This window comes from Rosa chinensis, chromosome 2, assembly GCF_002994745.2.
Source record: "Rosa chinensis cultivar Old Blush chromosome 2, RchiOBHm-V2, whole genome shotgun sequence".
Taxonomy (NCBI): Eukaryota; Viridiplantae; Streptophyta; class Magnoliopsida; order Rosales; family Rosaceae; genus Rosa; species Rosa chinensis.
In genome coordinates this window covers 76,170,498-76,186,260 of record NC_037089.1, presented here as the reverse complement: position 1 = coordinate 76,186,260, position 15,763 = coordinate 76,170,498, and the positions used below count along the sequence as shown (strand labels likewise).

Below are 15,763 nucleotides of genomic sequence, written 5' to 3'. Positions count from 1 at the left end.
AACAGTATTGTGTTGGGCTTTATTGTATCATAAATGCATACTTGGTTATTCCCTTTTGCACACTTGATAGTGGGTTAAATAATGTTTTAAGAAAAACGTTGCTATAACGTGCCTTAGAAGCATAAACTCTCTCATGATTCATACCTACAAATTTGTTCGAACAGAAAAAAGAACACAAGTAATAATCATATTTGCACTGTTTTGTTCTAATGTTGTACAAGAGGGAAAGAGGGACAGACTGTATACCCAGGGGCGGAACTAAGTTGAGGGTTGTATGGGCTCAAGCCTAGACAGTTTTTTGGGCAAAAAACTGCTATGTATATGTGTGTGTACACACACACACACATATATATACATACATACATACATATATATATATACACACACACACACACACACATATATATATACATACATACATATATATACACACACACACACACACACACACACCTCGAGCCCATATCCAAAGGAAAAAAAATTAAATTGGGAGGAAAAAGTCGCGACTCCCCCAGTCACAGCAGCTCACTTCTCTCCTTTGTGGTCGAGACGTCGAGTGCTTCTCTCCTCTCTTCGCTTCCTCGGCTATGTTTCACTCAACGGAAATATCAGACCCTCCTCCGCCTTTTCTTCTCCACCTCTCCCTTCCATTGCCCGATCCAGTGCCCAACTGCCCAAAGTTTCTCTCACTCTCCTTTACGCCAATTTCTTGTCTTGTTCGATTTTCTTAATGTGGGTTGCTCCACTTTTTTATTAATCATTTGCATCTCTATGCTATCTCACTGATTTAAGAACCAAATTTAGCCTCAGAGCCACTTGACCACTTATGTTTTGATTCTGGGTATTAGGCGTATTACATTGAGTTGCCCTCTAGTTGATTCCATTTCACTTGACCTTCCCATTTCAGCTGACATTGTAGATTTGTAGTGATTGCGGAGTTTGAAGTGAGTGGGCCTTTACTATTTTGTTAGCTTCTTGTTGTTTTACAACAAATGTATGCTTGTAGTTTTTAATTTACGGGGTTTGGTTTTATGTCCCCTCCGTTGTATGTTTTGAACTTTTGATTGAAAATAATAAAGGCGTGAGGATGAGCCTCCCACTAGGTTCCAAATCTTAAAAAAATAAAAATAAATAAATAAATAAATTATGCACTTATAATTAGCTTAGACAAGAATTGGATCCTCGATCCGCCACTGTGTATACCCTGTTTTGGAATTATAATGCTGTAAAAGCTTCAATTTGAAATTATAATTTGGAATATTCTCTGTTTTGGAGTACATTTGTTTTCCAGTTTGGTAAAGAAGAAACTGAAAGCAAGACTTCAGCATCCTTATAATGGGGCGGTTGTAAAGCCATCAAGTTAGGGCCCAAAATATGTAAAATATATGAGAGAAACTATGCAGATCACAAGTCTTCGCATGATGCATTATTTTAACAAACTATGCCAGAAACCAAATAAAGAGAGACTGTGTCAAAACTTCCTGTAGGTGCCTCTGACCTGCTTCTTAAGTTATCTCACATGTTTTCCGACTTAGAATCTCTCAAAACCCGAAATTGCTTCCCTTGCTTAGTAATTACTCTACATTAGAATATGTTCAAGTCAGATTCTCCATCCAATCTAGGGAAGCAGTCGAATTCAAGACTAGATCCGCGTGTCGAAAAATCATATCTGGCATATTTACATAGGCCTAGGACACCAGAATATCAAACCATGAACGAAGAAAGGCATGAGAGAAGCATATTGGCTAGTGATTGTGAAGCCAAAATTCTTGCCTGGAAGAGGCATAATATTAGAAACCTACCATTTACTCTCTTTTTTTTTCTTTTTTTTTTCACAAATATGAAAGTTCCGCATACAATTCCGGCTATCTTAGAGACTATATGAACTGTCCTGGTATGTTGTACAAACCCCCACCAGATACAGTATGTAACAGATTACCTGTAAATTCTGATACAGCTATTTGCAGTAAGCCAGTAATGCTATATAAAACACTACTAAGAATGCATGTATGTTAATTCTTCATGTTTGCATTCTCTGATTACAATGTCCATCACCCCACCACCGGTAGAAGGTAATATGTCACAACAATGCCTTCTTGGAGCTTGCAACTGATTAGTTCAAGAAAATATGGAATTAGTATTGTATAAGCTTCTTCGAAAAATAACAATCCATGTTGTAAGTAATACCTGTTTGATGTCAAGGTCCAGCTTTTGTGATAGCACTCTGACCTCCTCAAGCTTTCTGGGGGAAGCCATGTCATAGGAGCAATTTTCATAAGATTTCTTATAGATGCTCATGATTCCATCCTCTCTCGATGACACATGATCAAGAAAGAAAACAACTGGTCTTCGACAGGGATCCGGGTGATGTTCTCTTGTATTAAAAGTATAAACTCCAGACAAAACAGGTCCCTTTTTCCACGGCTTGAATGTCTCTTGCACCGGGAGGACGTCACGCAGAGGCATATGGTTTCCGTATATCTGAACAGCATAACCCCATGACACCGAAACTGTCCATGAGAACCATCTATCATAGCAAACGGTCTTCTGTAAAATCCTATGAGGATCAACATTCACAGCTTTGAATAAATGCTGCAGAGCTTGCATGGTTGTCCTGTTGGGGAAGATAGGGTCTGTGTGCTCAAGATGATGCAGGGATACCAAGGGTGCTAATGGATGCGAAGCCAAAAGGCCAAACGTATCACCACGAAGATCATTCTATCAATTTCAATTTCACAACCCAATTCAGAACAGAAAAGATTATAAACTGAAATTGCTAAAATGTGACTTATGATTTTAGGAGCTAAGAAAGTGTTACCTGATGAAAACCTGGCTCGTGAGTTAAGCCTACGCCTAGCTCAGCCAAGCAAGATGAGATCCTTGAGTCACTTCCATAGAGATGTGGGTATCTTTCTATACATGAATCAAACACCTTTGCCAATGCTTTTGCCAAAGGGTAACTTATAGCAAAACCTGCACCACCAAAAGCCATTCCAAATCCGAAAATTCTGTTCTGCTCATAGATCTCTGAGTTGGCGCCAATATAGTACCAGAGCTCATGATCATACTTGGAAAGAGTCTTCACCAAATTCTCCGGGATGAAAACCGTGTCATCATCTCCGAAGACATACCAACGCACATTGGAGTGATTGAGTGCCACAGTCTCGGAAACAACTCGTGCCACGCGAATTGCAGACCGGAGACCACCTTTGTAAGTGTAACGAAATCTGGAAGTGTCCCCGGAGATGCATACCGGGGGAAGAGTAGTATCATTGGTATGATTGTGTTGATGATCAGGTGGAAGGCTTTCGAGAAAAACACACCCCCTCATGGAATGGTGCTTCCACCAGAGCCTAACATACTCCTTCCTCTGACTCGTCCATGATTTCTGGTTCGAAGCAATTCCGAACACAACATGGTCAAGAGAAGTAGGAGTTGTCGCATATCCATCTTGGGACGAAATATACGAAGTCTTGGAGCTTGTAAGCACCAGGAAGAATGATACGAAAAGAAAGAGCGTGCAGACAGAAGATGAGATTATGTAGAGGTTTATCAAGCGAGAAGAAACTTGGGTTTTGGTGGGTGATGGAATAAGCTGCATTTTAAGGATCAAAAGTAGTTTCTTTCAACAAAAAAATCAAACAGGTAAGGAAATACTGTCGGTCTCTACCTTAATAAAAGGCACTGTCAATTGTAGCTAGTCCATATGACCAAAGTGTTAGGCACCGCAATCAATGGCTTTGACGAAGTTGCTAACTTTGGCATGGGGTTGGTCCTTGAACACCCAAGAGTCCACTCTTGCCAACCCCGTCTACCTAGTTTGGTTGTACCCACATCTGATTCAAGTCATGAATTGTGGAAGAAGTACACCAAAGAAATGAGGAAGAGGGCTACGTGTCCATCTGTTTATATCTTCTACTCTTCGTGGTGGGTGTAGGGTGGTTAGGACATGGGAGCTGTGCAAAGATCATATGGTTCGTGTTCATACAGTGCGTGAAGAACGGAGCAACTTCAGCTACAAGACAAACACTTTTAACGGGCTAAGCAATAAAAAAATGAGTCTAAAACTGTTACTTAAAGCAAATTTCACTGTTATGGTTTGCTTTTCCACGCCTAGCCCACGATTATTCTGAGTGATTAATCCATTAAATGTATGCTTAATTTTGATGCAAGTATCTTTATACTTAACAATTAACATCCCAACATAGATGTTTGATTTCAAATGAAGATCCGGATACCAGATCCATGGATGTAGCTAATAAAACCTCAAGCATAAGAGTAGGTTTATTTAGTAAAATATAATTAAGCAAGCAATCTAGTACCGGTGAGATTTACTTAGGACCGCAAAAGTCAGACACCACACCATCTATGAAGGATCGGCACAGATACTAGGAAACTCGAAAGCTGGGTTACTTGCATTTATGTAACGAATTGTTGCACGGGACCAAGGGCAGTGAAGCCAATGATCTTATATAAAGGAAACAGGGAGGGAGGAGGCAGACCATGGAGGTTAGAATAGAGGGACACCTAAGTCTAGCAATTTATCATTCATGGCATCATCATCGAAATGCAATGCACAACAAACTGAAGACAATAATCACTGTAAGCTCTCAAAAATCCTTGCTTTGCATAAGCTAAATTTTGATAAGCTCTTTCAACAGCAATAGACGTGGCAAAATGTAGCACTACAACAAGAATACATACCTATCACCACTAGTCAACATCAAATCTTACATTTCCACATTTACTTGGGCTAATCTCCATCCATCCACTAGCAGACAGGTGGCTGCTGTTTTTCTTCCTTTTTCTCTGTTCATGAAATTTCCCAGATAATGGCTGCAGGAAGGTGGAAAATTTAACTAGAGTGAACCTCATCAGACATCAAAAAACAACTGGCTGCAGATTCTCACAGTAGATTCCTTTTGACATGAGACTCCAACACATTTAGTTTTATTCTTCTCACAGAACTAATTCAACATCATTAATTTTCCAATTTTGCTCAATGTGTTGATTTGAAGGCAAATGGTTATCTCCCAGCCTATCGTCCTCTTCCTGACAACAAAAAAACGTAACTTCAGCTGTGTGCAAATTACTAACTGTTCATTATCACTCAGATGTCATTTCAGTTTCACAACAAACTTTAGGAATCTCAAGCTCTGAAAAGTGAAAACTAATGTCACAGAACCAAATAACCAAGTAATGAACATGGATAATGAGGAAAATTTAACTTCGTCATTGTTTTCTACAGAATTCAATGATCAAAGCTGTGATCATTAATAGCATCAAAGAATAAAAAAAAAATTATAGATTTTTGTTACCCCATCAGATTTGCAATGAAATGATTTCACACAAAAAAATGGGAAGAACCTATTCATACAGACCACATTAAAGTTTATATTCCCCAACCTCCCCCAAACACTTTTCAAACATTATTTATAAACAAAAAATCAATAACAATTTACCTTTAGAAGATTCCACAGTAAACCAGAATTGCTTCAAATTCTTTGAATTCTGCATGTAACTGTGTTCTCAGGGCAACTATTCAAAGGGATGAACTCTAGATATTCATGGATATTAGTTCATCATCTCTGCATCGTCTAATATTAATAGTCATTGAATCATTAAAAGACGATTGCAAAATGTCGCAGCACTGACGACGTGGAGCCTTCATCTGGATTGTGGGGGTGGACATCAGTTAGATGGCACTAAATCAACCTAACTACACATGTTAAAAGATTCAAATGTGTTTTATCCATAAAGTAATACCTCTTCAACATCAAGGTCTAGCTTCTGTGAAATTACTCTGATATGTTCCAGGTTCTTTATTGCATTTGCTTTGGAGCAGTTTTCCACATTGTGCCTGGTGTAGTTGCTCCAGATGCCATGGTTATTAGAGATGAGGCTTTCCAAATAAAATATAGGGGGTCTTTTACATGTATCTCTAGGATAGTCTCTCATTTTGAACATGTACTGACTTGCCTCAACACTACGGCTCCTCCTCCATGGCATGAAAGTTTTCTGCAGTGAAAGGAGATCTGGAACAAGTTCATTGCCATCATACACCTGAATGGCATAACCCCATGCAACCGAAACAGTCAATGAATGTGTGCGGTCATAGCATACAGTTTGCTGCAATATCCTGGCAGGATCAGCATTCACAGCTTCAAAAAGATGTTCCAAAGCTCGAGTGTTGTTCATGTTAGGGAAGATCGGATCTGCAGCATCCAAATGGTGAAGCGAAACCAAAGGTGACAATGGATGTGCAGACAGCATTCCAAACAAATTACCCCGCATATCAACCTGAAACCCAAAATTTTTCTCTGTAAGTAATAAAATAAAACTCCAGCAAAAGCTATATATATCATGATCCTAACACAGCTGTATGTTGAACTACTTCATGCATTGCATACAATAACTACAAAACCAGGCCAAAGGTGTTTCAAATTAAGCTATCATAAAGCTAATTACTGAAAATTAATCGCATACCTGGTGAAACCCAGGTTCATGGGTTAACCCAATGCCGAGCTCCGCCACGCACGAAAAAACGCGGGAATCACTTCCATACAAGTGGCCGTACCTCATCAAGCACGAGTCGAAAACCCTAGCCAAAACCTTAGCCAGAGAATGGCTGATGGCGAATCCGCCGCCGCCAAACGCCATGTCGAACCCGTACTTGACATTCTGCATGTAGCTCTCGGAGTTGCTCCCGATGTAGAACCACCGATCGTGATCGTACTTTGACAGCGTCTTCACCAAATTGTCGACGAAGAACACCGTGTCGTCGTCGCCGAACACGTACCACCGGACGCCCGCCTCGCCGCGATCGACGATCTCCTTGACCACGCGCGCCACGCGGATCGCGGACCGGAGCCCGCCGCGGAGAGTGTACGGGAACCGGGAGGTGTCGCCGGAGACGATCACAGGCGCGGCGCCGTCTTCGTCGTCGTCGGGGTCGGCGGGGCGGTCGAGGAAGGCGAAGGCGCGGGTGGAGGCGGGGGAGTGCCAGAGGCGGAGGTAGGGCTTGCGGCGGGTCCAGGAGCGTGAGGAGGACGCGATGGCGAAGAGGAGGTGGCGGCGCGTGGTGGGTGAGGATGAGGAGGAAGAGGGGGAGTAGCGCGTGGGGAGGAACTGTGGCGCGTGGGGGGAGAGGAGGAGGTAGAGGTTGAGGAAGAGGGAGAGGAATAAGAGGAGGGCCTTGAGGCGGGAGGGAGTTAGGGGTTTGGGCATTACGAAAGGGAGAGAAAGCGAGAGGTACCGGAATCGGATCGCTTTGAGGAAAGAGTTGGCCTTTCTTTTGGTTTTTTGGTACATCAAAAATGCTCAATGAGGTAAAAGATTCAACCTTTTTGGAGGGAGGGAGGGAGTAGCGATGATGATGATGATCTTTCCTAATCGGACATCACTGGAAAATGAACTACAACCTGAATCCAACGTCTCTATCTTGTTGTTTGCAGAATGCAGATTGAGGGTGTATTGTCGCATTTTCGGGGTCCGAGTTCCAGGTCCATTAGTATTTATGAGCCCAACATAGAATTTGCAGCCCAATTACGAAGCTAAATAAGTAAATACGCAAGGTCTTTTAAAAAAAAAATGAATATGCCAGGTCTTCAAAGTCTCTTTTGGTTTACGGAAAGGAAAATAATTCTTTGGTTTTTTTTATGGGAAGGGAAATTTTATTTCCCTAGGACTTTTCATTCCGTTGTTTGGTAATGTAAAGAAAGTTATCAGGAAAGTTGCTAAAAAGTTTGTAAATAATGTAATAAAATAATATGGTATGAGTAATAAATGCAATGAAAGAATGAGAAAAAGTGATTCATTTGAAGTTTGGACTTTGGAATGAACCATTTCCCCCCTTATTTTTCCTTCCTTCAGAAAATGATTTCCTTTCCTTTTGCATCTCAAACACAAGAAAGGAACAAGTTTCATTTCTTTATGCTTACTTTCCGCGAACCAAACGTGGCCTTGGGGTGACATAAAGTGATAAAACAAACGATGGTTGACAGGGCTAGCTTGAGTTGAACTCTCACCTAAGTTTGAGCCTCAATTCACAAGTCCTTCATTAGTAGGCTGCTGAGTATTGACTGTACTGGGGTCCTACGACTCATGTGACGCTGGTGAAGATGTCAGCTCTTGAGAGTCTGCATCATCACGAGGCCCGACTGAAGGATGTCTGCGGGCTTTCAAGGTAAAAAAACCTTGGGTTTGCGGGGTCTGATTGCTTTCATGTGGTAATTAGTGTTGGACCCAGATGTTAGTTGGGGTTTTGTGGAACACGGGTGGTTCATAATTAAAAAAAAAAAAAAAAAGTTGATTACATATAAGTGCATTTTAAGGTGTTATTTTAGCCTAAGGGCCACCCAATATTTTCTTCCTTCATAAGGTCACCAGATACAAAATAGGATTAAATTTTGAACATTAAAAATAAAAAAATTTATAATTTTGCCACTCTTTCTAAACAGACCCAATTGTATCGATCTAGGTTGATTTCAATTTCATAAACGTCTCTCTCTCTCTCTCTCTCTCTCTCTCTCTCTCTCTCTCTCTCTCTCTCTCTCTCTCTCTCTCTCTCTCTCTCTCTCTCTCTCTCTCTCTCTCTCTCGCGTCACTGGCGCGCACATTCTCTTGTCATCGGCACTCTCTCATCGCGGCGGATGGTTATGAATTGAAAACCACCTCTCGATTTCGACCTCGTCACCTGCGCACGCTCTCTCTCGTCGCAGCGACACGACTTCCACCATGGTCCGGCCTCACTGAGTTGTAAGCCATTCTGATTTGTTCTGATTTTGCTTTGGAGTAACTTTCTCTTTCAATTTCGAGAAGAATTGTTTTGTTGATGAATGTAGCTTTCTTTTATTACTGTTGTTGTAGTAGTTATTTTGATGGTTAGGAGTAGATTATGTATTGGTTGATAGTAGCGATCTCTCTGGTTGAGAGTAGGTTTTTGGTTGGTTGGCAGTTGCTTTCTCTCTAATTGACAGTATGTATTTCTCTGGTTGACAGTAGCTTTTGTTTTCTTTGTTAGTAATTTTCGTACTCATTCGCAGTAGCTTTTAAACAGATTAGCAGTAATTTTTGTGTTTCTTGGCAGTAACATTCACAGTTTATGGTAGTAGATTTTGTGTTGGTTGCTAGTAGGTTTGAAGTCTTTTGCAGTAGCGATTGTTTTGCTTTGAAGTATCTTTTAGAATGTTTGGTAGTATGTTTCATGATGCTTGATAGTAACTTATCGTTAACAACAACTTGGCTTACCATCTTGCGTGTTTAGCAAGAGCTTTCTAGTTATATCTCAATAGCTTTATAGTTCTTTGACAGTAGCTTTACATATCTATTACAATAGCTTCTTGTTATTTGACAGTTGCTTTCCTATTCATTAGATGTAGCTTTGAAATACCTCATTACTGGCTTTTGTTTTCTTTGGTGGTACGTTTTGTATCTTGGCATGTTGAAGTAGCTTTTGTAGTCTTCCACTGTAGCTTGTTTGGTCCTTTATATATAATAGTTTTTTTTTTTTTAGTATCTTTTGTAGCCTTCCACAGTAGCTTTCATATTCAATAGTAGCTTTATTTGTTATCTTTTGCTTTCCTAGTTTTTAAAAGTAGCTTTACTGATCCTTGGCAATAGAATTTATCCTTGGCAATAGATTTTTTCTTTTTTCTTATAAGTATCATTCCTAGTCTTTGGGAGTAGTTTTTATGCTGTTTGTTAGTAGCATTGCTAATCTCTTGAATAGCTTTTGTGTTTCTTGGTACTAACTTCTTACTCTTTGGGAGTAGCTTTTGTGTTGCTTGGTAATAACTTGTCAAGTTTTCAATAGCAGCTCTTGTGATTCTTGGCAATAGTTTTTGTGTTGCTTGGTACTAGCTTTTGTGTCCTGGTAATAACTTTCTGAGTTTTCGATAGTAGTTTTTGTGTTCCTTGACAATAGCTTTTGTGTTGCTTGACAGTAGCTTTTAAAGTTTTTCATAGGAGCTTTTGTGATTATTGTGTTACTTGACAGTGACAATTTTAATTTGTTGGAGTAGCTTCCATAGTCTTTAACAATAACTTCTGTGTTGCACTGTTGCTTGACAATAGTTTTCTTAGTTTGACAATAGCTTTAATGGTTAGTTTTTCTCACTATTTTCACTTATTATGTGGTGTAGGTCTCTTCACAACACATGGCTGTTGCTCAAGAAGAAGAGGTTGCAGAGAGAAATAAGGAGAGCAAACCAACAACGAAAAGAAGCAAAATGGTATAGCTCATTCCTAGTGCTGAAGAAGAACCAGTTGTACAGAAGGAGTTCAATGGTCAATCAGATCAAATAGCACAAAAAGAAGGCAGTCTAAGACAAGGTTCATGTATGGCCTGATAAATGGAAAAAATACTCCTAAAAGAGGAAAGAAAGGAACAAGGGGAAAGCATGGATAATATGGTTGTATTCTTTCTAAGTATTGTCGATAGCTTTTTAAAGTGTAGACAATAGTTTTTTTGTAATGTAGACAATACCTTTCTCAAGTATTGGCAATAGTCTTTAATATTGTTGGTAATAGATATCATGTTGTTGATTATTGGATACATTTGCAAATGACATTACAATGTATGTTCTATGTCAATTTCAGCCATAAAATGGATAGTGATGTCTATTTTCATTGTTATATTGAGAATGCTATTATCCAGGTTATTATCAATATTAATCAATTTTAAGTATTAAGAATGATATGATCCAAGTTCATATTGATAAATGATAGTTATGTCAACGTTATATTGTTAGTTTTATCGAAGTTATAGTGACAAAGAGTAAGTATTGAGAGTGTTATTGATGTTATATTGTTCATGAGTAACCATACATACAAAAAATGAATGCACGGAAAGACAATGCATAATGTCTTGAAAGTCAATCATTTGGAGATGTAAAGGACAAAGCTAAGATCAAGGTGCTACTACAGATCAAGAAAACTACAACATCTAATATAATTCTCATTATTTGGAAACTGCATTAAACATCATTGAAATTATCACGAAGTTTCATAACAATCAAGAAAGCTATATATTTCTATTGTTGTAAAATGCTACTACCAACGGTATACAAGAATCCTTCAACTATTTTACTAATATACTCCAACTCTGAAGTGTGCTACTGCCAATTTTCATATAGTTGCAGTACATGGTTTCTTATTGTGGCGCTCCACCACACCACATCGACACACTTGATAGATCTTGCATTTCCACTTTCTACAGCATACTTCATTCGAACAGATTTTGGCCAACTAAATGACCTCCTGGTCAATGAAGGCTTCACAACAGAAATCGAGCTTAATGGATCCTTATAAACCACAACAAACTGAACTTTTTGCATTATGTCAGTTATCCACAAAAATTCATATCAGTAACATTCTATATGTATATCATGAATAAAACAAAGTGAAACTGAAAATATACAAAGTGAAACAAAAAATATACTGACAACAATTTGAAAAACTACAGACATACATGTAAAAAGCTGATATCACAGTTATCTACTGGAATAGTTATAGAAAGGTATTGAACAAAACTACTGATTGTGAAAAGTAAAAGAATTCCGTAAGAACAAATGTATGACAAAGTATTTTAATGAAAACTGACGGCAATAATGTGTTGTTGCACTGCTAACCTACTTCTCTACCAACTAGACAGTCAGAAACAAAATTCAAAATTCACAAAACAAAGAAACACAAGCTACCTACAACAACTTGAAAAACTACTGACATAAGTATATAAAGCTATTCTTATAGTATAAAAGACTGCTGGAATAGTTATAAAAGCTACTACCATTCATCCTGATGTGCTAAAAAATAAGGGAATTTTGTAATACAAAAATATGAACAAGCAAGTATTTTAATGAAAACAAAAGACATTAGTATGTGTTGTACCGCAAACCTAGCACTCTTTCAACTAGATAATCAGCTTCTAGTTTTGATTTGAACAAAAGCATAAAAAGAAAACCACATAGAGTAGCTCACAAACAATCCATAGTACATAGGTTTGTTTAACTATTACAGCAGCCTTTCTGTAGTGTATTAGTAACAATTCGCAATTATATTAGTGGCTTTTTCAACAATATGTAAATTGTCCACATAACACAATCAGTTATTTCAATAGTCAAAATTGAAACATAAATATATCCACCAAAGCAACATAACCGAAATGAAATAAAAAGAAACATAGAACTTGAATTGGAATTGAATTGAAATTTTCAAAAACATGCAACTCAGTTCATCACTTCAAACATTGATCACTTAGATTAACAATAACAAAAGCTTGATAATAATTATAGAAGCAAAATCAGGAATCGAAGATGGAGATAAGAGATAGAATCGATCTTCAAACCCTAGATGATGAATTAGAAGCCTCAAACTCAAATAAAGGAATGGCTTACATGCCTTCGAATTCTTGTTTTTGGATCCTATTGCGTGCGAGAGAGAGAGAGAGAGAGAGAGAGAGAGAGAGAGAGAGAGAGAGAGAGAGAGAGAGAGAGAGAGAGAGAGAGAGAGAGAGAGAGAGAGCTTCATCTTCGTCTGCGAGCTAGAGAGAGAGCTTCATCTTCGTCTGCGAGCTAGAGAGAGAGCTTCATCTTCCTCAGCAAGCTAGAGAGAAAGAGAGAGAGTTTCATCGTGGTAGAGAGAGAAAGATCGAGAATAACTACAACATAAATTTTAATGGTAGACGGCTAAGGGTAAAATAGATATAGCATAAAAAGGAGCTGATGGTTTTGGGCCCCAAAGTGGCCTTATGTGTACAAAACAATTTAGGTGGCCTTATGACTAATATAAGTTTCAAAATGACACTTATATGTAATTTTCAATATGACTAATATGGTTAATACCTTTACCATGGTCGGATCATATTAGGTTTAGGAATTTACATTACAATTAAAATGGTTTCTACCTTTATCATGATTTTAAATTACTCTGTACATAAATATAAACACTACTACACACCGTGAGAAAGTTGGTCGCTCATACAAATCTAGAGATCGTGCAACACAACTATGATGAGGACTGTTGAGGAGGCAAAAGAAAAGCAGAAACCATCGTTTGAGCTATCTGGAAATCTTGATGCAAAAACCAATAGGTTCAAAAGTGCAACACTATTATACTTGAAGCCAGCAAAAGGACGACAGCCTCATGTAAAATGGCGGCTTTATGTTTTCAAGGGTGGTGAAGATTTTAACAAACTCATTAAGATAGAGATGTTACCTTTTCGGAAGGGGAAGAAAGGTGGCATACGTCCCTACAGATCACCCCTCTTGCAGCAAGCAACATATCATTATACAATTCCAGCGAGTAGAAGATAAGCAAGTGAGCAACCTGATGGCACATTGTTGAAGAAAGTAAAGCCTTACATAATGGACCTCGAAAGCACAAATAGAACTTTTGTCAATGGTGTTGCAATTGAACCTCAAAGATATTATGAACTTATGGAAAAAGATACGCTTAAATTTGGTAATAGTAGCCGAGAGTATGTGCTAGCTATTGCATGAGAATTCTATAGATTGATGGATTGAATACCTCGAATTCACATCTATATGAGAATTTCTTTTAACAAATTGCATATAAGTTATTGGCAAAAGATGACTTAGCAGATACATCCATTAAAGATCAAATTAAACATATAGAACTGAATATTACAAATAAGGACAATCTGCTCTCCACTTGCCACCTGTCATGAGTTAATTTACTTTTTTGCCCTTTTTTCCTTCTAATCCGATTCTAATTCTTTTATGTTACTTCTAAAGTAAAAAATAAATCCCCTTTCTGTTACATTGCTAAGAGAGAGAAAGAGTGACGAAGAGAGAGAACTTCGTCTCCTTCAATTCGAACGCTCTCACTCTGCAAAGCTGCCATGGAAGCTTTCCGATTTCTCTTCTCTTTATCATTGAATGTGTCCTTGGTTCACTAGCAGCTTCATTTGCAGGAGCAGCAGTAGGAGGAGGAGCAGTAACATGAGCAGTAGCAAACCAAAAGACAGATTAACAATCTAATCTGGTAATGTATGAATTCATGAAAGCACAACAATTTGACAAGCAAACCAACTAAAGAGATTGATCCTACACATCCAAATCAAACCACCGAAACCAACTAAAGCAAACCAACATTCAGACCCAGCAGCTGGAAAACAACAACTAGTCACCCATCTATTCCATCAACAGTAGCACAACCCCAATAACCCATAATAACCTTTCATTCTAAATATTCTACATGACCATCCATGCATATGCATCTAAAATTTAGAAGGCATATTCAACAAACAAGAGAACCATGCTAGAGTACAAAGTGACTTGGTCTATGAAAATAAGCAAAGTTGTAAAAACAAGCATAACCCACACAAACCCGACCCTTATTAAAGCTTAACATATTCCTCTTGCAATTTCTAGAAACCGAAACAAACATAAACGAAGGCAGAGAAATTGGAGTAAAGGCTTACCTTATCGACCTACATTGAAGCCAGATTCCAGCTGAGCACGAATTTCAATCCTAGCTACTATTGCTTCGAAGATTTTGCAGATTAAGGCCTGTGTAATCTAAAAATTAAGCTCGGTTTAACATATTGCTACTGCTTTTACATGGAATTGAAGAAAATTTCATAAACCAAGTTCAAAATTGAAGAAAAACTTACTTTGCTACTGCGTTGGATCCGTCGCTAGGAGGTTTTGGGGTTTTTGTTTTTAGGTGTTGGGTGTTGGGTCAATGGCAATACGCATAAATTTTGATGAAAACTGAGCATTTTGGTCATTTTTCACTAAAATTTAGAGTTAGGCCTGTATCATTTGGCTTTTAGGTCTAGGCTCGTGTCATTATTTGTATAAATATTTTTTAATGTGAGTTTTCTGTATTTACATCTTTGGTCTAGTGCTGCTGTGTAATTTTTTTTTTTTTTTATAACTTTTCCCTTGGGTAATCATCAGTTGCGGGCAAACAACATGATTTCATCATTGACTCTGCCATCAATTCTAATTTTTTTTTCTTTGGATGTTATCATTTAATTGAAGTATTTAAAGACATTCAGACCCAAAAAAAAAAGTATTTAAAGACATGATTTTAATTATATTCAAACTTTCTGTATAGAGCTACGAATTAGCTCAATCATGACTGAAAATGCTTAAAGTTCGAAGTGAGGTTGATCGACTTTTGTTGTATATAGAGCATGATAAAAAGAATAGTTGAAGCTTACATGACTCGAATGCTTAGGGTTTGCTTGTCAAACTCCCAAGTTTAGTTTAAACTAAACTATTCAAGTCAAACTTGAATATATCACTCAAACAAAAAAATTACAGCAAACTAATTTCGGTCTTAATTAGTTTTTATTTTAATTTTATTATTTATTTATTTTTTATGAAAATTTCAATCTTAATTACTTCACATTTTAAGACTCATATAGGTGAAGTTTACCCTTTCAAACATTCTCTTTCTGTGGAAATCCTAAGGTCGACGTTTTCTGATTCCTTGAGATCAGTTCTGTCTGATGGCGCCTTGACGTCTGGGTTGGCCTCTGTCCTCGCTGACGTTTTGCGGGTTTGTTGTTGGACGGGTGATTAATGCTATTGCTTAGGGGAGTTCATGGGAGGGGTGTTTTGCTCGAGGTATTAGCAGGGTGGTTCGGCGGCGGGTTCCAGACGAAGTCTCTGAGGCACGGTGGTCGTATTATACAGGGTCCAAGTGCTTTCTGGACTGGTGGCGGCGTGGGTTATGGAGGTTCAGTCGGTGGCATGGAACGCTGGATTGTGGGGTTTTGGATCGTAGAGTG

The 15,763-nt window shown here is 38.3% G+C and overlaps 2 protein-coding genes and 1 pseudogene across 2 annotated transcripts; 1 reads left to right on the top strand and 2 right to left on the bottom strand.

The window, feature by feature from the left end:
* Positions 1–1,246: 1,246 nt before the first annotated feature.
* Positions 1,247–4,451, bottom strand: LOC112186976. Its single transcript, XM_024325559.2, has 3 exons — positions 2,819–4,451; positions 2,188–2,718; positions 1,247–2,109 (listed from the first exon to the last, which is right to left on the bottom strand). Exons 1-3 carry the CDS (start codon positions 3,599–3,601, stop codon positions 1,996–1,998), a joined length of 1,428 nt encoding a protein of 475 aa, XP_024181327.1. The 5' UTR covers positions 3,602–4,451; the 3' UTR covers positions 1,247–1,995.
* Positions 4,452–4,608: 157 nt separating this feature from the next.
* LOC112186975 lies at positions 4,609–7,483 on the bottom strand. Its single transcript, XM_024325558.2, has 4 exons — positions 6,487–7,483; positions 5,767–6,300; positions 5,463–5,671; positions 4,609–5,052 (listed from the first exon to the last, which is right to left on the bottom strand). The coding sequence occupies exons 1-3, from the start codon at positions 7,309–7,311 to the stop codon at positions 5,558–5,560; spliced, it is 1,473 nt and encodes a 490-aa protein (XP_024181326.1). The 5' UTR covers positions 7,312–7,483; the 3' UTR covers positions 4,609–5,052; positions 5,463–5,557.
* A 5,524-nt stretch (positions 7,484–13,007) lies between these two features.
* Positions 13,008–13,515, top strand: LOC112185023 (annotated as a pseudogene).
* Positions 13,516–15,763: the final 2,248 nt, after the last annotated feature.